Source organism: Opisthocomus hoazin, chromosome 1, assembly GCF_030867145.1.
Source record: "Opisthocomus hoazin isolate bOpiHoa1 chromosome 1, bOpiHoa1.hap1, whole genome shotgun sequence".
Taxonomy (NCBI): Eukaryota; Metazoa; Chordata; class Aves; order Opisthocomiformes; family Opisthocomidae; genus Opisthocomus; species Opisthocomus hoazin.
Genome location: NC_134414.1, coordinates 138,031,799 through 138,053,345, shown reverse-complemented (window position 1 = coordinate 138,053,345; position 21,547 = coordinate 138,031,799). Strand labels below are relative to the sequence as shown.

At 40.6% G+C, this 21,547-nt stretch overlaps 1 protein-coding gene across 5 annotated transcripts in view; it reads left to right on the top strand.

Moving 5' to 3' along the window:
• WARS2 (tryptophanyl tRNA synthetase 2, mitochondrial) overlaps nt 1-21,547 on the top strand; it is a 52,355-nt gene that overhangs the window by 13,492 nt on the left and 17,316 nt on the right. For 4 of the 5 annotated variants that reach the window (XM_075437806.1, XM_075437815.1, XM_075437833.1 and 1 more), the window contains exon 2: nt 9,780-10,037. In XM_075437806.1, the coding sequence (XP_075293921.1) occupies nt 9,780-10,037 (258 nt within the window). The remainder of the gene's footprint in view (nt 1-9,779; nt 10,038-21,547) is intronic. The other variant, XM_075437842.1, reaches the window with a different exon arrangement.

Below are 21,547 nucleotides of genomic sequence, written 5' to 3'. Positions count from 1 at the left end.
TTTTTCTTCCCTTTGACTTTCACATTTTCTTTTCCTCTGGCAAAGTTGAACTTGCTTCAGTTTGGGACAGCTAGAGTGAAATGAACCGCCACGGGTAAAATTATAACAAGAAGAGCAAAGTCTGCGAATGATCCTTTGCTGTTTCCTGAGTCGTTCCAGTCTCATTAATCAGCACGGGTGCTGTGGCGGCTGTGTGGTGTGTTATGTCGCCAGCACAGCAGCTTCTCCGTCCCTTTCCCCCACCCCCTGCGCGCCTACACAGTGGGGAAAACTAGAGAGGGAAGCCATCAATCTTTCCTGTCGTAGATGTCAGCAGTGATTCTCCTGTCAACTTCCGCTCTCTGTCGTGCCCACCACCTGTGTTTAGAATTTGCTCTGATGCTGTGGATCTCGCCTGACTCTTCACCTGTTCTGCCCCAACTAAATAGCTATTAAAATAAAGCAGAGTGGCTAAATGCTATAGCATGTGAATAGTAACCACCACTGTGGGTTGTGGGGTGATTGCTGTTGCAGCTGCTATTGTAATGCTGTCATAATTTTCTGTAACAGTGTTTTTTGGGTCTGAAATCTCTTGCTTGTGTTTCAGCCCAAAGGTAAGCTTGTGAGCAAGTCTTTATTTTTTTTAATTTAAAGATGAAAATATTTATTAGGTACATTATAGATAGAGGCATAAGCCTGTCTCCCGTCAGCTAGCTTGCTGTGATGGATTTATGAATGAAGTCCAAAGAAATCAATTAGTCTGAAGCTTTGTCCTTACCTTCAGTTACTCAGAGGATACAATTAGCAAAAGGCTTTTGGGGATTTGATTTTTATATCTATATCTGGCTAGTGGGATTCTTGAAAATGTAAGTGTCCATCCTCCGCACCACTGGGTAGACTGAGAAGCTGAGATGTACTGCTTCTGTACTTCTAGGGCAGGATTAATGTCATCATCTTATGATCTGTTGTGTTAAATAATAGGTCTAAACTGGACTCAAACCAGCCAAATTTTTATGTAATTGTATAAATGTTTTCCTATACCAAAGTAAAAGAAGAAAGCAATCCTGAGAATTGTCTATTGGCAGCTTTCTCTTACCTCCTTGAATGAGTGCTAGCTTTTTTTTAAACCTACAAAAAGACGAAAGTATAAATATAAGATTTCTTTATAATTCCTGCTGTCATTTCAAGTGTATGATGGCAATATTTATGTGGAGTTACAAAGAGAGGCTCTGAAAACTTTAGTCCTGTGAATGCTTTCACTTGATTTAATTTGTGTAACTCCTTTATGAAGTGGAAGAACTGTATTATGACATTACTACATATTTGAGAAGCAGTTTTCTGCTGACTGTGCCAGGCAAATGCATGTATTCAACAGATAAATACACATATTCAGCCCTCGCAGAATTCATAAAGCTAAACATGAAAGGTATAGTCTGGATACTAAGAATTGGCTAGTGACATGGGCTGTTTTGATCTGTGTGGATCTTTTCAGTATGGGTTCTCAGCACTTTCAGAGAGTTGAATTGGTTTCTTCCTTTGAATGAAAGCAGTTTGAGGCTTCGCAAATCACTAGTTACCTCTCCAAATAGCTGTATTTTGTATCCATGGTTTGTGTTTCAGTATGATGAGACTTTCATGCTGGAGTTTGCCTGGCGCTTATCCTGATCAATTTAAAAACAACAACAACAACAAATCTTCCTGGTGAAGTCTTAAAAATCTTTAAAAAGTATAAGTAACTTCCTATAATTTTAAAGGAGGCAGAGGTGGCTTCTTACACTAACAAACAAAGGGAAACTTACCATTTTAAGTGTTGCGGATGTGGTGCTGAGCTCCTGGAAGGAGGCCTGTAACTTTATGGTCAGTGATACAATGAAACGCTTTCAGCAGTGGGGTTGTCTTTTGCTTTCCACTTGATTTTTAGTTTGGAAAAACATTTCTGGATTATGGTTAGCTGTACACTTCCATGCTTGTTTTTAAGGAATCTTGAACTTTTAGTTTCCAGGCTCTCTAATGTTTAATTTTTAAGAAGGACATTTTCACAGATTTTTCTGAAGTAACTATTAATATTTTAATTTCAATTTTTAAGCTTGTAAATGTTTTGCCTGGGTAGATCTTTAGCTTTTTTTTAAGATGTCTTGTAGCTGTTGTATTGTTTAGATATCAATTATATATATATCAGAGTAATATGTGCTCAAATTGTACAGATGTCTAAATTAGAGGGTATTAACAAAGTAAATTTGAGTCAGATGAAAGTCATGGAATAGAGAAACTTCATTGGGAAACTTTTTCGACAGCTGCAGATGGTTTAAGGAGCATATGGTAGCCTGCTCTGAAGGTTGCAAAAAGTTTTTAAACACAACTGGAAATGCAATACGTACACCTACCAGCATCCAAAGAACTGCATAGCTGATTTGAGGGTTTAGTGCTGCTAGGCTGCTGAAGAGATTGGAAACTTCTCTGTGTGCTCTTTAACAGACAAGAGAGTCCTGTGTCTGCTTTCTGAGGTGTACGTGTTAACCGCTAAAATTGATTGTCCTCCTTCTCCAGGTTTCCTGTAAATGGTGATAGGTGGTTTTTTTCTGATACAGAATGGCTGACCATGTTTAATGATTGAAGATAGTTTGCCATACTAAGGGCAAAAACCAAGCTGAAACTTAGTCTAAGGTAGCTGTATTTTTTTCAGTCCCCCCTTCTTTTAAGAATTTTAGCTTTGGTAGATTGTTGTGAGTATAAATTTTAGGCAGTTTGCATGTTTCTTTTAAAGAATTGATGGTCTTCAAAGATGTAAGATTCAGTGGTCTTCAAGTCAGTCTGCCTGTGTCATTAAAAAAACAAGAAAGTCATGCATTATACATACATTTCCCTGTGTAACTGAATAGCATCAACTTTACTAATATTCTTCATAAAATTCTTTTGATTAGACAAGCATGCTGTTAACACCCTCTTTGCTTTAAAAATAAAGCTGTTTGTGATGGCCTTTGGAAGACACGCAAATAGGATTTCCTTAACTCTAGCAACTTTGCTGTGTTCTCCAGTTCTGGCACATTTGTGTCATGAGCAGGGAATGAGTGTGGTTTTGCTCAATTGAGGCCCTGACAATTGTAGCTCTCCTTAATACAGGTGTGGCATACAAGAAAAGCTCTGCTTGGGTCCAAGAGAGCAGCACTGGATTTTTGGAAGCTATAATCTTTTCCAGTATGCTCTTTTGCATTGAAAATGGATGTGGCCATACTGCAGGGTGTCAGGGCCAGAATTTAGCCATGCTCCTCTGGGACAAGAATGTAATACTTATTTCTGATTATTTGAGAGCATTTGGATGTTGACAGTTTTTCAGTATAAGGAGCCAGCAGTTGTTCATCTCATCATGAAAAAAGAGGTTAGGTAAGAGAACACCTGAATCTTAATGGGTTTTGGGGCAAATTTTGTTTAGAAATGCTGCTGAGAAATGCCCTGTGGTGTTTGGAATTGCCATGCAGAAGTCGTATTGAGAGAAAACAAATAATAGATGTTAAAACATCTGTCAGATACCATGCTTTTCACAGGAGTGAAGATTAACGTGCAGCAGTACTGGTGTAGGTGCACACACCACACAGAGTTAAACATACGAACAGCAGGCTCACACTGTGCTTACTACAGATGTCTGAATGAGTGAGTGCCTGTGGGCTGGAGCTGCATGTCTTGTGGCTTTCACTCTGCTCCACTGGGAAGTCTTCACTCCTTTTGTTTTTATCCTTTTCCAACTCCAGTACTTTCGACCACAGAGCTCCCATCCCCTGACCTAACAGCTCCATTGAAGTGCATTCCAGCCCCATGATTTCATGGTACCAGGCAGAACTCCCCTGCCACGCTGCTATGCTGCCTGCTGCTTCTCATGGAGTGAACAAACAAGGAACATAAACTCTCTCCAAAGGAGCAATGTTCTCTGTATATTTTTAGTGCTAGAAATCCAAGATTCATTTAAAGATGTTTTGTGTGGGCTTTTTTTAATATAGACTTCTGCTAACACAATGGATTATTTTATACCACCCTATTTGCTGTAACATCTCATGCTCTATGTTGTTAAATGGAATCAAAGGAGTTAAAGATGAAAGACTTCTAGTCAACTGGTCCCTCCACTGGGAGCTGGTGAGGGTTTGTTCTTTGTAATGTGTTTGCTAGTGCTTTACCCAGGCCCAGCCTAGCTCAGTTTTCATTATTGGATTTACTTGTTCTGCAAATTCCATGCTTTAGGTTAAGTAATTGCTGAGCTTACACACAGTATAATACTGCTACTGTTTGTTTCTCATGTTTGACATGATATTTATTGCCAATATACTGAACAAACCTTTTATAAGTATTTGTTTACCATATGAACATGCAAGCACTATTAAAGATGCCTTGCTTGCTTTCACAAGTGTACTCTTTACTGGATAGACAGAACTTTGTTCTCTCTTTATGTGAAACTGTCCATTTTACATTGTACTTCGGTGTTTTCTTTCCAACATGTAGTGTGTCACCAGACGCTAACTTATGTAGTATTACAATAAACCTATCTTTAATTAGCTCATTATTACCCTTCAAATATTTTGAGTTAGTACAGAATTTGAATGTACATTTTCTGTTGAGACACTGATATCTTCTATTTTCTTAGTGAAAAACATTCTCAAACTGCCTGTTTAAATGTCACTAGTGCATTTGTGCCATCTATTTGAGTATATTATACTCTAATTAGGGGACATAATTTTGCCAATACATCCTATATGTTCATAGTGACATAATCTACAAACTGGGCGGTGATCCAGGAAGGGGAAAAGGCAGATGACGAATATGTTGTGGGAAGCATATGAAGCAGGGACTGCAGCTGCAAAGGAATGGAGTCTGCGTGACTTGGGGACTGAAGAGGTTTGTAGGCAGAACTGTTCTCCACAGGCTCAGGGTGCCAGTTCTTTATGAGTCGAGGTACTGGCACGTGAGCTGATCTGTGGTGATTGCACAGAGATTCCTGCTTTCTGGTGTAACAAGACGGTTACCCCAGAGGGTAGAGGTGTTTCTGCACTGAAGTAGCACTACCTTCAGGGTCCCAGGGAAAAGAAGCAATAACATCAGGAGACATTTCACACAGAGAATCACACAGAATGTTAGGGGTTGGAAGGGACCTCTGTGGGTCATCTAGTCCAACCCTCCCACCGAAGCAAGGTCACCTGCAGCAGGCTGCACAGGACCTTGTCCAGGCGGGTCTTGAATATCTCCAGAGAGGGAGACTCCACCACCTCCCTGGGCAGCCTGTTCCAGTGCTCTGTCACCCTCAGAGGGAAGAAGTTCTTCCTCATGTTCAGACGGAACTTCCTGTGCTTCGTTTTCTGCCCATTGCCCCTTGTCCTGTCGCTGGGCACCACTGAAAAGAGTCTGGCCCCATCCTCCTGACACCCACCCTTCAGATTTTTGTAAGCATTGATAAGGTCCCCTCGCAGCCTTCTCCAGGCTAAACAAGCCCAGCTCCCTCAGCCTCTCCTGGTAGGGGAGATGTTCCAGTCCCCTCATCATCCTTGTAGCCGTCCGCTGGACTCTCTCCAGTAGCTCTTCATCTTTCTTGAAGTGGGGAGCCCAGAATACTCCAGATGAGGCCTCACTAGGGCAGGGTAGAGGGGAAGGAGAACCTCCCTCGACCTACTGGCCACACTCCTCCTAATGCACCCCAGGATGCCATTGGCCTTCTTGGCAGCCAGGGCACACTGCTGGCTCATGGTCAACCTGTCGTCCACCAGGACACCCAGGTCCCTCTCCACAGAGCTGCTCTCCAGCAGGTCCGCCTCAGACCTGTACTGGTGCATGGGGTTGTTGCTCCCCAGGTGCAGGACCCTGCATTTGCCCTTGTTGAACCTCATCAGGTTCCTCTCTGCCCAACTTTCCAGCCTGTCCAGGTCACGCTGAATGGCAGCACAGCCTTCTGGTGTATCTACCACTCCTCCCAGTTTGGTGTCATCAGCAAACTTGCTGAGGGTACATTCTAACTCTTCATCCAGGTCGTTGATGAAGAAGTTGAACAAGACTGGGCCCAGTACTGACCCCTGAGGGACACCACTAATTACTGGCCTCCAACTAGACTCAGCGCTGCTGACGACAACCCTCTGAGTTCTGCCATTCAGCCAGTTGTCAATCCATCTGACTGACCACTCATCCAGCCCACACTTCCTGAGCTTCCCTAGGAGGATGTTATGGCAGACCACGTCGAAAGCCTTGCTGAAGTCAAGGTAGACAACATCCACGGCTCTCCCCTCATCTACCCAGCCAGTCATGTCATCGTAGAAAGCTATCAGATTGGTCAGGCATGATTTCCCCTTGGTGAATCCATGCTGACTACTCCTGATAACCTTCTTTTCCTCCACTTGCTTGTTGATGACCTCCAGGATAAGCTGCTCCATCACTCTTCCCGGGATGGAGGTGAGGCTGACTGGCTTGTAGTTCCCTGGGTCCTCCTTCTTGCCCTTTTTGAAGATTGGAGTGACATTGGCTTTTCTCCAGTCCTCGGGCACCTCTCCTGTCCTCCAGGACCTCTCAAAGATGATGGAGAGTGGCTCAGCAATGACATCCGCCAGCTCTCTCAGCACTTGTGGGTGCATTCCATCGGGGCCCATGGATTTGTGGACATCCAGATCACTTAAGCAATCCCTCACACAGTCCTCCTTGACCAAGGGAAAGTCATCCTCTCTGTAGGCTTCTTCTCTTACCTCCGGGGCCTGGGATTCCTGAGGGCCTGCCTTGGCACTGAAGACTGAAGCAAAGAAGGCATTCAGTAGCTCTGCCTTCTCTGCATCCTCCGTCACCAGGACACCCGCCTCATTCAGCAGCGGCCCCACATTGTCCCTAGCCTTCCTTTTGCTGCTGACGTAGTTGAAGAAGCCCTTCTTGTTGTTTTTGACATCCCTTGCCAGCTTCAATTCTAGGTGGGCTTTGGCCTTCCTCGTCGCATCCCTGCATGCTCTGACCACGTTCCTGTACTCTTCCCAAGTGGCCTGCCCCTCTTTCCACATTCCATGGACCCTTGAACACATTTCAGGTGATGCTGTCTTTGTCTAGACTGCAACTGAAAGGTGTGCAAGTTTCTGCACCATGCTTTGACATGGCCATCCTAACATACTTTATTTGATGCACATCTGTAGTAGATTTCTAGAATATCATAAAGTTTCTTAGCTATTCTAACAGTGCAGGTAGGAAACGTATTTTATGTAAAGTCACTGGAGTCGAGGCAATGATAGCTTCCTTACCCTGTGGCATACTCTGTGCCTCCTTACTGTCTTGATATGCCATGCAAGAGCTCTTCTGGGAAGCAGGAGGTGGGGAAGCAGAAATGGAGGAAGAGTACAGGAACACAGGAGGGATGAAACTATCTGGTAAGAAAATGGAGAGCAGGGCTGTAAGAAGTGATAGCCAGTGTAGAAAAGTGTGGTTAAACAGGCATATAAATGGACAGTGGAAAGCAGGAAGCGCTGCAGGGAGAAAGAATTGTGGGAAGGAGCATTCGGATTTGAACTGAGTGAGGGGAGACAAGGAGATGAGAAAAGGAAATGTGCTCTGACAAACACCCAGCTGCTCTGGGATCCCTGTAGGGGCAGAACACCATCTTAGTGACCGTCTGTTTATAGCCTTGTTTTCTTCTTGAGCTCTTACTCTCTTGGTGAAGAGCAGGATCATGGGAAGCAGAAGACAGGTGTTGTGCCTGTGAAGTACCTATTGCATTGCCTAGCAACTGCTCTACACCCTTAATAATAGAAGCACACCTCTGAAGCCTAGTGAATCCCAAGTTTCTACAAAACTTCATTTAATTTATGTATGTTGGGATGCTATATGCCTTCCTCTCTAGGTGAGCACCTGGCCCTTCTCAGTGTTAAAAAAGAGCTGGCTGCAGTCCTTGGGCCAGGTAGTAGCTTAGTGGGGGATGAGGGGCTTCCTGTGAGAGGTGATGAATGCTCTGATGTAGTTTCCTAGAAAAACAAGGGATGAAGTGGCAAACAAGGAACTGAATAGCATAATTCCATTTTTGTGTAATGGAGAAAAGAGGCATGGGTGGTCAAGAACTGGAGCATAAGAACTTGAAGTTAGAACTGCTGTTGGAGAAAATGGTGTGCTTTTCATTGCAATGACTACCTTGCAGCAGCTCCTGTGCTGGACGTTCTCCAAGGAGCACTTAGAAACTGACTCAAAGTCAAGCAGATATCTGGGATGGAGTGAGTGGTTTACCACCTGGACTTAAATGTGTAGGCATTTATGGGAACAGGAGAAGTTAGCATGCTGCTAGCCCAAACCTGCTCTTACCTGTCAGCGCGCACACTTAAACATTGAATAAGAAAATTATCTTGATCTGAAAAACAGGCTTAGCAAATAGAATTTTTCAGCAGATTTTGAAGGAACTGGGCTAGGCTTTTCTGAACTATAGATCATGTTAAAAAAAGTCATATTCCGCTTGGAAACACTTTCTCGTTAATTTTTCTTGAGTCTGAGTCAAAATTAAATAAGTCAATTTGAAGTCCTTTTTTTTAAATAGTTAAAAATAATGGTACTTGGCCTTGACTTCTACTGCCATTTTTTGTGGTTTTGTAGTTGTATGACTTTTTTTTCCTCCCCCATACATTTGTAAGAGATTCACAGAAATTAAAACATACTATATCAGTAAATAAATTCTCTCTACTTTGTTATAGATGTTGATTATAAAATTTAGCAGAAAAAATGTCATGCAGCTAGAGGCACAACAGAGCTGCACAACAGAGCCTGAGGGTTTGTATTGTGCAGCTCTGTGACTGGGACTCCCTGCTGAGGTTGGTGGGACCCTCATTTATAAGTCGAGCAATCTTGCATGCTCTTACAACTTGGCACAGAACAAGCATTTTCACATAAAACATTGCTGAGTTACTTTCTGGATATGGTGGAGTTCTTTGGAAAGGTCGGGGAGGTAATTGATCATGTGCTGACAGCTTGGGGCAGAGAGAAAATGGTCAGATGGAAGGCTGGGATGCAGGAAAACAAACTTTCCAAGATGGTAACTGTCACCTAGCCAAGCTATACATATTTTAAGCTTTTTAATCTTTGCCTACAACCTCAGCTTCTTAATAAATTTTTGTTACTTCTCTGTGAACTCTCTTCAGAAGTTGACATTTTACTGATACTCATGCATCCACAGTATTCCAGGTGTGATCTTGAGCTATAGCAGTATTTCTTTGTAGAGCCCTTTTAGAAACTCTACTGCTGCCAAGATGGGTAGTTGCAGAACTTGGATAATCTCTTTCATTAGTCTTTAACCTTTGGGTCAAGGATTAGGTTTCTTTTAGGAACCTCTCAAAATGTTGTTTGCAGCTGGAAGAATAAGACTTCAGTGTTCATGGGAGTTAAGATGGAAGTCTACTTCAAACATTTTTGTTGTAAACATATGCAATACCAAATTTGTCTATGCAGTCATTCTGTGTTTCTGTATCAGAGTGGATAATGTACTAGAGAAACATACAACTTCGGTGCAAAAAAGGATGAAAGAATCTACCACTTGGTTTCTGAGATGTAGTTTTCGCTGATCTTGTTTACAGCTATGTTTGTTTGCATATGCAGTCTGACAGCTTAAAATTACGCTAGCTGCCAGTCTCTCTGCAGTCAGATAGAGTATTTTGACTGACTTACTGCAATCATTTTTAGTCAATCCTGAGATAATTTATGCATTAATACACTGACAGAAGGAGAGAAGAGACAGGCATAAGTGAGGCTTTATTTATGACTTTAAAATGTAAAAGAATCTGTCAGAAAATGCATGTGTTAATTTTACCAATGTTTTGCAACAGAATATGGTCGTGGATCGGATTTTCTCTGGTATTCAGCCAACTGGGATGCCTCATCTGGGTAACTACCTTGGAGCCATTCAGAACTGGGTGAGTCTGCAGGAAGAGTGCAGCTCAGTGCTATATAGCGTTATGGACATGCACTCTCTCACCATGCCCAAGGAGCCAGCTGTCCTGCGCCAGAACATACTGGACACCACTGCTGCCATCCTCGCCTGTGGTATTGACCCAAAGAAGTGTTTCCTGTTCCGACAGTCACTGGTTAGTGCTCCTGTTATGTTAGATTTGATTCTCATGAAGTGACTTTCCAGGCATGTTAATGAATGAGCTGAGCTCCTTCATCATCTTTGTGTCAGTAGTCCTAGAAAGTGTTTGCAATGTTGGATTTCAAACTTACCCCTTGCTGCTTTGAAGGGACTGAAATTGAGAAGTTCATTTAGGGATAAGTACATTTTAAATTTCGCAAGGAGAGCTAGGAGCTTGTGCAGGTTATGAGTAACATACCAGCAAGACCTGTTAGGAGAGCATTAATTTAGCTCAGTAAGTCTCACTTTAGTCATAAAAGGTTAACTCATAAATGCATAAGCATAGTCTGTGCAACTGTAAAGGCAAGTAAAACATGTTTCTATGGTTTTGTATCAGCACTTACCACTTAATCTGCCAGCTGCACAGTATCTCCAACAGGTGATTGACATGGTAAGTTTTGTGTCAGTTCCATTGCAATCACCAGGGAGTTCTGTCTTCTCTGAGTTTTTTTTTCCCTTTCTTCACTATAACCCCCTTTTTGTATACGCCTTTGTCCACCTGGTCTGATAACTCATATGTGAAATATTTGCTTCTTCTCCTGACCCCACCCCAAGGGTTACAGGGCTTACCTTCCCACTTGGCATATGTCAGCCTAGTCTATCACATGCTGCATTTTCTTGGAGCACAGCTTAGTTTCTTGCCTGATGAAGTGTCTCTAACTGACTCTAAACTGGCAAACTTCTGTAATTTCCCACAGAGGCAGATGTGTCATAGCTTCTGCTCTTGTGAACACATCTTTAAACGAATGTCCGACCTGCAACAGAACTGCGAAGGTGATGTGCACAGGGTCTGAATTTTACCAGTGTGAGATGAAATCACAGTATTACATTCCTCCTTTGGACGTTGTTTTTTACAGGCAAAGTTTCCTGTGGCTGTCAAATTGCAAATTACAATCATAGCTCTGTATCCCCAGTCGATATTGAAATGATGAAGACGGATGCACTTCCTGCTTCACTTTTCCTCTGTATTAAAAACATAATCTGAAAAGATTAGCTGAGAATTCTAGTGGAGATATGTTTAGATTAATCTGCCCTTTGTTCAAATCTGTTTATCCTTTCAAATAAGTTACCAACTTGGGTTTTATTTTGGCTCTACTGTGACTTAACTTCGTTCACATTGAGGCTGACAGTAGCTGCAATAGTCTCAAGGTGAGTTACAAGCCAGTGATGCAGTAAAAACTAGTCTAGAGTTTTGTTTTTTCTTGTTGTCTAGCAACTGAACAATTCAGTTAGTTACAACAGAGGATCAGTGACTAGATACACTCTTCAGTCTAGAAGAGAGATGATTTGCAGGTTATGGTTAGAGAGGAGTAAAGTAAAGGTTTATAAAACTGCTAGTGAAATGGAGAAAATAGATAGGGGACAGATGTTTTATCCACTGAAGAACATGAACTAACAGGTATCAAATTAGTTAACACCTGGTAGATTCAGTACAAGCAAAACAATGCTGCATTTTGTGAAATCCACAATTAGACTACAGAATGAATGCCTTGGCACAGGATACAGCACGTGCTGAAATGTGTATGAATCCAGAAAAGAACTTGGTGAATTAATCTGAAAAATCTGTTGAGGAATGTCATATTCCTGAGGTGCCACCTCTGCAGGAAGCGTTGCAACCACAGTTGGGAGAGTATCTATGCGTTACTGTACTTACGTTCTTTTATGATGGTTGCTGTCAAAGGTGGATATTTGATCTGTTCCAGTGTTGCTTTTCTTATTTTCCTATGAGTCTAAAAGCTGAACTGCTGCTGTTCCAGGTCTTGCTAAAGCCAACGCGCAGACTTCCCTTGAAGCCAGCAGATTATTAGTGAGAACCTTACATTGTAGTCAGCCATAGAAAGCATGTTATATCTTTCACAATGTAATTACACAGAGATTGAGTCTTTGAGTCCCCAAAGATAAAATAGCAGACTCAAGAAATGAAGGCCTGTAAGTGATGCTTCTACAAAACCAATACAAGTCAACAACCAATTAAAACTTTAGATAGCTAGACTTGAAGAATGTTCAGCTTTATCAAACAAAAGTTTCCACCAAAGTTGATTCTTGTTTATGTTATGATGGTTAGACTGGCCTCTGTTAAATAGACTGGCTTCTATATTAATTTTTCTGTGTATACTTATCTGTCCAGATCTAATGTTTTTTCTTTTTCAATCTAAACCATGAAGTATTTGCTTTCTGTGGGCAGTGTCTGATGTCTTGAACCAGATTCTTAGTACTACTTATCACACATGTATCAATACAATTTTCAGAAGTGGCTGATTCTAGCAGATTTTTGTGAGCTTATTGTCATACTGAAGGCAGAAGAAGGACTATTACAGTTGTTTGTGAATCCGGCCTGTTTCAGTAATGGCTCAGGCTGAAGTCATTTGTTGACTTCCCAAAACCAAGCCTATTCAAGCAAGCTGTATGTAGTGATCAGGTATAATGATCAGGTATACCCAGAGATGCACTATGGTCTGTTACAATTGCGTTGGCAGGACCAGGCGTTTCTCTGGAAGCAATTAAAAGGAATATCTGTGTGTAGTTCTTGATGCGAGGAAAGGAGACAGGAACCTTGCTAATGTGATTATTGTTTTAGTATGATAATGAAATAACATGTTACGGAATGTTATAATATCGAGATGATTGTTCCTAAAAGCAAAGGTGTAAGATGGATTGCAGCTATTGCTAATCAAGAAAGTTTATTGCTTGATTTTGGATTGGTAATTGTGCAGTTTTCAAAAAATGAGCTGGCCTCACCTTTTCAGCCGCTATAGCAGTCTCCAAGGGTGGTCAAAAAAGCCACAATTCAATTTACAAACATTTGGATGAGGTGTAAAGCAAAGTGACCAAATGCGATTGTATGCGGAAATAGATTGTCTTTCCGGAGGTCATCAGGAAAGCAGTGAAAATCCGGCTGCAAAGAGAGCTGGTTTACATATCTGGTTATGGGCAATGTATCTTTCTCTTTTCAATACCAGATCAAACTGATAAATGAGAGAGTTCTCAGTAGATCAATGTGCCACAATTACTGCTGTATTTTCAGTTCTATCTTGAAAATTACCAAATCTATAGATCACAGAAATGCTACTGCAGTTGCTTCTGATTAATACTTCTGCTCATTTTTTTTTTACAAAGATCATGCAATAAAATTACTATGAAATAAGAACTTTTGGTTTTAATCACCAAAACCAGCTACAGCTAATGACTGGTAGCACCCTGATTCTGTAGCAGTATATAGCAGAATGAAATTCTTGCACTGCAAAAGTATGCTAGTAATGGTAAGCTCCCATTAAAGGAACTGCTCATGCAGTCACTGCTGTAAATGCTCCTGTGTCCTTTTACTTCCTCTGCAGTAACCTGGGCAAGAATGGTCTAGAATTGCTGAAGAGCGGGGTTTTTTTGTTTTTCATTTGCTTGGCTTACTCCTTCTGTTGGCTCTTTCTACTACTGCTTGAATTGCTTCTCTGGAATATGTTTGCCATATGTGAAAAAAAATATTGATTACTTGGTTTTTCGAAAGGCGTGTGCATTTCATAAGGGTTTCACTGTCTGTAGGCTTTTATTTGCAGCAGGGTTTATGCAGATCATATCTTTAATCCAGAGCTATCTGAAATACCTGCCTCCAGAGTGTCCCCATGTTTTATCGTCCTTTCCAATAGAAGCAAGAGACAGAAGGCTGAACAATATTAATCACAGATTGACTGCTGGGAAAAAGTGTGGTGAGAACAGATATCTCTGATGTTTACACTAGATCCAAAAGGTGCTGCTACGATAAGGATATAGGTGAAGTTGTCTTGGGGTCCCAGAACTGATTTCGGTGAAAGAAATCACTTCTTACAAAGAGCAAGTGATGATAACTTGAAAATACTTAAAAGCAAGGAGGATGATGAGTATTTAGGGTAGTGTTTGGAACCGCATTGTCTGTGAAGGGCTCTACACAAGCACATTTAATTAGAGTACTGAGGAAAACACAATTGTGGAATATGTTGGGACACTAGAATGGCCTCCCAGTGAGAGAAGCTCTTTCATTACAGCTTGATTAATTAGATTTTTCTTAAGTAGGAAAACAAGTCATAGAATAGTTACAATTTCTGTAAGAATAAAAATAAATGGAAGTTTCACAATTACGCATTTTCATTTGGAGCACAGCTGCAAGGTGTATGAAATGCTCTTTGCTCTTAGAGAAAACAAGGTCAAGATACACTTTGAGTGGCTGCCTTTGCTTACCAGGCATAAAAGAAAAGGAACAGGATAATGACTTATACAATGTATCCTGTGAATACTAGAAGAAAGAGCAAATATATTCCTTAAATTGTCCCATAACTGATAAAAGCTGTAACAGTCGTCTTTCATAAAACTTAGAATGTTTTATTAAAAACAAAAGGGACTATGGGGGTGGAGGGAGGGAAATGAGGAAGACAGTAAGCAATCTGCACACGTGGTAAGCTTATATGGTATAAACCATTTTCTCTGATTCCTGGTGGGTACAATAGACATTTCAGTTCTTACCCATAAACATCTTGTATCTCATCTGCTTCACAGTCAAAACCATTTTAGAAACTGCTGTTGCTTTTATGTAGTCTCAGGCTGTTCTTCCTGTCCACCTACCTATTGTAGCAGACACATGCTAAATGTCCCAAGAGAAACTAAAATTCCATCAGAGTTGATTCAGCAGGCAGTGGCTGATATGCTGCACTAACACTTCTCTGAGGAGTCCTGCGAGTTTCTGGACAATGTAGCGTTCGGTTTCTGGGTGGAAAATTGCAGTTTTCAGCCTTCTGGATGGGGTGATTTATTTTTTTAGTATAATCAGCTGCAGTATTCTTGCAGTGTGCAAGCAAATTGAAGCAGTAACTCTGGGAGGTGGGAATTTGCCAATTTATCTTAGCCTTAACTCCAAAAGCCAAAATACAACAATTTAAATGTGTGCACTAACTGTTTCACTGCTATTATTTTCCAGAAATATCCAGCTGCTTGTTTTGTGGGCAGAGTTTGAATGGATTCTCACTACTTCTTGTCCAATGTTCAGAGGGGCTTAAAAGCTTCCATTGCATCATAGCTTATAAATTCATTTAAGTACATTAATTTAGCATGGTCCATTGAAAACTTCCTGTTAGAAGAGGAAGTGTGTGACTATTTAATTTGGAAAATTGTTCTGCTTCTCTCATCTCTCTGTTTTCTTCCCCATAGGACTGGGTTAGACATAACTAGAGCTCAGTGGGAAGAAAAATCATGGTTCAGTAGGATTTCTCTTTTTTTCGTCCTTACTTTACCTGGTTTATTTCATGTTATTGTATAGCTGTTATATGTTCCTCTCTCCACCAGTCTTTTGGATACACCAAGCTAATGACTCAGACAGTATTGTGGGTTAGACTAGGAGAATGTTTCTGAAAAGAAGTTCAATTCATAATGAATAAGGGGAGGGAAATGGGGGCGTGGGCCAAATTACTGTGCTTTATCTGGGTTGATAACCAGTATAACCTGACTCAAGTAGGGATATTCTTGGTCAGCCTCTTTGGAAAGGAGAGACAGATCTTATATCAGTAAGTTTTATCCAAATTTTTTTTTTTATCCTTATCCAAAAGGATAAGTTATTAAATTGTTCAAAGGTAATAGTGAAAGCTGTAAGCACTGATAGGCTTACCAATGATAGCTAGATAATCACCTCCAATTTCAATACATTGCTTAGCATGTTCTTTAGATCAGATGTTGCCTTTGTAAACATGAACTTATTCCACCTACACTTGCATTATTTCTTTGAACAGAAATTTGGGATGCCATGTCAAATTTTCTGTCATAAAAGTATCTCACTGTGTGTTGATGTGTACATTTGATTCAAGAGCAATCTAGTTTGCCTTGTTTATGGCCCTGTTATTCTCTCTAGATGTATAGTATAGAGATGCATTACCAACTGTCTTGAACATATTGTTTGCAACTTTAGACGTTAATAAGATCTTACCTCTTATTCAGGAAAAATAAAAGTGAGCAGCACTTGCTTCTAAAAGGCCTCTCAAATTTTTTGGAAGTATTAACTGGTACTTCTAGGAGAAACAACAATCCTAAAAAAAATGTTTCATTTCTTTTGAAATTTAGGACACTTTCCCACCTCTGTTCAGATTTCTTTTAGTACGTAGCTATCCAAACTACCTCACCAGACCTGTTTGTTTGTCCTTTACACTGTCAAAATCAAATCTTTGAAATTTATTGTCCGTTTAAAATGTAGCCCTTAATAAGGTTAAACTGCTGAGGGGAAGCAGTTTTGACATAAGCTATGCAGCAAATTTGCAGTCCCTTACAGAGAAGGGCTATAGGTTGCAACTTCAGGAAATCCATCTTGAAAATTAAACACTGCATCTGTTTTTGCAGAAAGCCCCTTCAGCTGCCGACACACAACTTTGTATAATAAGCCTCAGAAAGCTGAGTTCCAGTGTTGCTGATGTGCCTGCTTCCAGATCGGCTCACAGTATCCTTGCCTTTCTTTCTGTTATTGTTCTTGAAGTTCGTTGCTTGTTGTCCTCCTCAGCAGCATGAGAAGTCATCTAGAATTACTTGGACTAAAAGTAGCTATTGGTTTTCCATGTATATATCATCAACTGTGGTTGTGGCCAGGGAATAGCAGCAATAACTTGGTAGGGAATAGCTAGGATCAAGGACAAAGTAATAGATCTGCAGGGAGAAGCCTTGAGGTTGTACTTCAGCGTGTAACACCCCAGAGACGATCCAAGTGTACAGTGTGATCCGAGTTTAGTAATGTCAAATGGCCAGACAAGCAAACAATTAAGAAGCTATTTGACTGTAAAGAGGGAGGAGCAGGGCACTCAGCCAGGTGAAGAAACAGAGATGTTTGTGCTTTTTAGATAACTGCTTATTATCATTTGGAAGTGGTCACTTAAAGAAGTGCGCTTAAAGAAAAATAAAAGAAAAGGAATCTGACTATGCAGACTCAGGCTTGTCAGTCCACAAAGACGGTATGTAAGTAGTTTGTTCTGGAAATAACTCTTTGATTAGTGATTAGTAAGCCAGGTTGTGAGGGATGCTTAATGCAATGGAAAATGAAGGACAAAATGTGTCGCTGGTAATAGCAGAGAGATGACCATCTTGACCCTTTGAGAAATGGTGATGGTTTTTACAGACTTGTAACAGATTAGGAAAGAAAATTGTGTTAAAGTGAGAGTACAGAGCAGGAAAAAAGCGAGCAACTTCATGAATTTACTGAGAAAAGCAAAGGGTATGATTTGAGCTGTCTAAAAAGAGACATTGACTATGTGGATTTGGTTAAGTTTTTTTTGTGAAAACTGGTAAGTGGGACATAGTTGGCTTTGTAAGGGAAACAATAAATAGAGGACTTAGAAAACTGTTAGTCCTCCAAATATTTTCGGCCAAGCTGCAAGAAATACTTCCTGAGAAAATAATGTTTGTATTGAAAATGGGCTATTATGTTCTTTCAGGACACAAAAGTAGCTGGAGTTGACATGAAGGATTTAATGGATTAGATAGCTGTTTTTTAGAGTTACCAATGATTGTGACATTCTTGGAAGTTGGTTTGACGTACAGTTCAGGAACTGATTGTGAGTTTTGTTCATTGGAGATGTAATTCTGGTTTTCTGCGTTTTGTAGTATTTTTTTACTGGGGCATATGGGGGAGGGAGCACTGCTGAGAAAATGATGTCTTCATTGGAGAAGAGCTGAGCTTATTATCTGTTCTCTTTCAGGAAGGTGGGGCGTTCCTGAGGTACATTGTAGCTCCAGAGGGTACTTCTGTTGTCAGATTTTAAAATACAAACCAAATTAAGTTCTTTGCTGGTTCAAGTATACACAGAATTACTGTAACTGGTTGGAACTCTATATTCTTTTATTTCCTAGAGTCGTAGTTAGATTTTGCGTGAACTCCTTTAAAAATAAAAAGGAATAAAAAAAGCAAGCAAAACAGCTCTGACAGTCTTACTCTTGTTAATGAAAATTGTGTGGAGTGATGCTTCTTTGGCAAAGGTCTTCCTTGCAATGGCGTTATAAATGCTACCTAACAGAACAGGAAGCAACTGAAAATCATTTGACAGATTGATACAAACATGAGATGTCTCTTCTCTGTTTCATTTCATAGTTGGAATTTACTGGAGGGGTTGCCTTTTTGCCTTGGGGAGATAAAAAACCTTGTGGTTGAAGATACCAGAATCTTACAGAAAATGCGTTACTGGGATTGTACTACTGACCCACCAAGATAATGACAGGGATCAGGAGATGTTAAGTGAGATAAGAGAAGGTGCAAATTTAGTACAAAGAGCAATAATACTACACTTTCACTATCCACATGTAGCCTTTATCAGGATCAGACATACAGACAAATTTTTTGAATGCAATAAATTACGCTTCCTAGTTTTACATTCTGTATGAAATGATGCCATACTACATTTGCTTTTGGGTAGTGCACAGGACATAGTTCGGGACGGTTTAGTGGAGGGCTCTCAGTAGTAGCAACCTCATTATAGCGGTGTTTAGCATTGTGGCTGGAGAGAGCAGACCAAATAAAGTGCGTGAATGTTCTATTTCAAGAAAGGGAGCTAGGTGAAAATGAAGTCCAGTTGTCAGAAATAAATAAGCAGAAAGCAAGAAAGTAAGAAAGTTACAGCTATCCTGGAGGTCATGTTCTTAAAAAACAATTGTATTAAGAAAAAAAAACACCCCACAACAAAACTGACAGTTAAATATGTGACACCACTCACGAAGAAAACATTGGTCCAGAAAGTCCCATTCCATGGTTCCATAAGTTAGGATGCAATCATAGGAAAAGATTAGACTTTCAGAAGGGAAAACTTCCCCAAATTAGAAAAGCAAGAAAACATATAAAAATGGTAAGTCCCCTTTTTTTAAACAAAAAATTAAGGGGGCTAAAAAAGAATTTGAGGAGCACCCTGCAGAGGATTCTTAAGCTGACAACTAAGTAGCCTTGCATCAAAAACAGCGGGTCATTTAGGGGAGCAGTGAGCGCAAAGGATAGGAGACGCTCAGGGTTCATAGTGCCCTGAGAGCAAGACTCAGTTCTTGGTATTAGACTTTGCTGCAGAAGGTATTGGGAAGGTTTCCACTTTATGTGTTTTGTAGCAGCAGATCAGAAGAGCTAAGTCAGTTTATTGTAAGTTTACAGAAATTATTAGGTAAAGATAGACAGTTTAGACACCGGATGGTATGCAGGTGGGAATCTGAAAAAAAACCTCAGATGTGAAATGGCAGAACTGGTGGCCAAGGTGTGCAGTCTGCGACCATATAGTCAATCTGTCACAATTCATGGTCACTGTGCCAGAGAAATAGTAGATCGAAGTCATGTTGGCAGAGCTTTAAATGGCACCCCAGAAACTACAAACATGATTTTGGCTTTCGTCTTACCAGGTATGGTAGAGTCTTCAAAAAAGAACAAGACACTGAGTGCATGAGTAAACAGTCTCTTTGGAGAGTCGCTATGATTTCTTTAAAGGCAAATCCTGTTTCACTAAACTGCTGAACGTTATGGGGGTGTCAGTAAGCAAGTGGATAAAGGGCATCCCAGGAACATAATGGATTTGAATTTTTTTTAAATCCTTTGACAGGGTTCTATATCAATTCCTATTAAAAAAAAAAAAAAGTATTGGAGGCAATGTTCATTACTAGTCTAAATAGGGTATAGTGATCACTTTTTTTCGAATGGCACAGTCAGTAGTCATGTCCCTCAGGGATTCATGCCAGAAGCAATTCTGGTCAACATCTTCATTGATGACCTGAAGAAGGTGGTGAACAGAGGTTTGTGGGCAATGCTAAGTTCATTTGGGTAGTCAAATGCCATGCCAAGGAAAGGAACTCCAAAAGCACTCGTAAAACAGAGTGGATAGGCAAATCAGTGGTACAAGAGCTTTAAAGTAAAGCACCTAGGTAAAGTAATTTAAACTTTCTTTGCACAGTATTATGCTGAGTCATAACGCAGGAAAAAAAGTCTTGGAGTCATCATTGGCAGTTCTCTGAAATCACTGGCTCAGCACAATTAATTTTCAAAAAAGCCAGCAGTATGTCATTATCGCTGTGTCACCAGGAAGGGTATTGAGAACAAGGCAGAGGTGATGTTTTGTCACTGTACAAAGCCTTATCTTGAATGTTGGGTAGAGCTTTGATATCAGGATCTCAAGAAGGTAGTGAATTAGCCATGATACAAAGAAGGGGAATGAACACTACAGGGGACAGAGTAGCTGTCTTAAAAGGAAAAATTTAGAAGTCTGGGATACTTAGTTCGAAGATGAGAAGGCTGAGATGTAGCTGCCGTCAAAGTTTACAAAATCAGAAAAGCGCTGTATAAACTGAATGTGGAATTGTTCGCCAAATTGTGCAATACAAGAAATAGGTGACATTCACGACTAGTAAACAGAAGAGTTTAGTGTATAAATGAAAGTACTTCCTTACACATCAGGTTTGAACCTCTGGAGTTTGTTGCTGCATGTGGTTGTGAAGTGGACAGTATCAGCAGGTTCAGAAAGGGATTAGACACCTTTATGGGGAACATAGATACTAACAGGACTGGGCCAGGGGTAATACTTTATGATATTCCCTAGTACAACAATAATGGATGCTGGAAAAGTATGAGGGGAAGACACTGTAGGAAGCAGTAGGCTCATGTGCTTGCCCTAAATGCCGTATCTTGTTACTGCTCCTGGAAACAGAGTGCTTAGCTACAGTTACCTCTGTTGTGATCCAGTACAATATTATTTATTACATTCATGTGTTTTGGTTGTTTAATGAAGACACTTGCTCAGAACTTTAAATGGACTCAGGGAAAGAGGCTGACTGAGTTTATCCAAGAGAATGGCTTCTCCTGATTGTGATCCACTGGTATTGCTCAATGCCAGAAAGGAAGAGTAGATTTGGCCTTTATTTTACTGGTATCATATACATCTTCACTTCTTCCAGCTGCGTTGTATCCAAAGTTATCCAATCAAGGTGATTGAGTACTGTAGCTTAATGAGTAACCACATTTGAGCTGATGCATGGTGACTGACCAAATGCAGCAATTACCTGCCCCTCTTGCCAAGTAAAACACAGTAGCTTAAACCATGATTTAGTCTGACAAATGATTTGTGGTTTAAGCCTAGTACCTCCTGATTCACAGACCAACATACAGTCAGTTACTGCAATTTGGGTGATGAATGTTAACTCATTAGGCTCCAGTACTGAAATTTTTTCCAACTGAAATCTCTACACTTCTGTGCACTTTTTTATATTTTCTCCCCCTTTTATCAGTCTTTTTCTTTGCAGTATTCAGCACTCTAGACTTACTTAGGAAAGGACTGTGTGTGTTTGAGGATTAGAAGTGAGTATAACTTGCTAGGACCCAAAACTGCAGATTCAACTCAACAAAAGCTGTTTAGATCACTTAATGTTTTGGTAACTGATGCAATGTCAAAGCCACTGATGCAAAGAAACACACGTGCAGTCTTGGCTGTGGAAGCAACGTTTGACAGAGCTGGA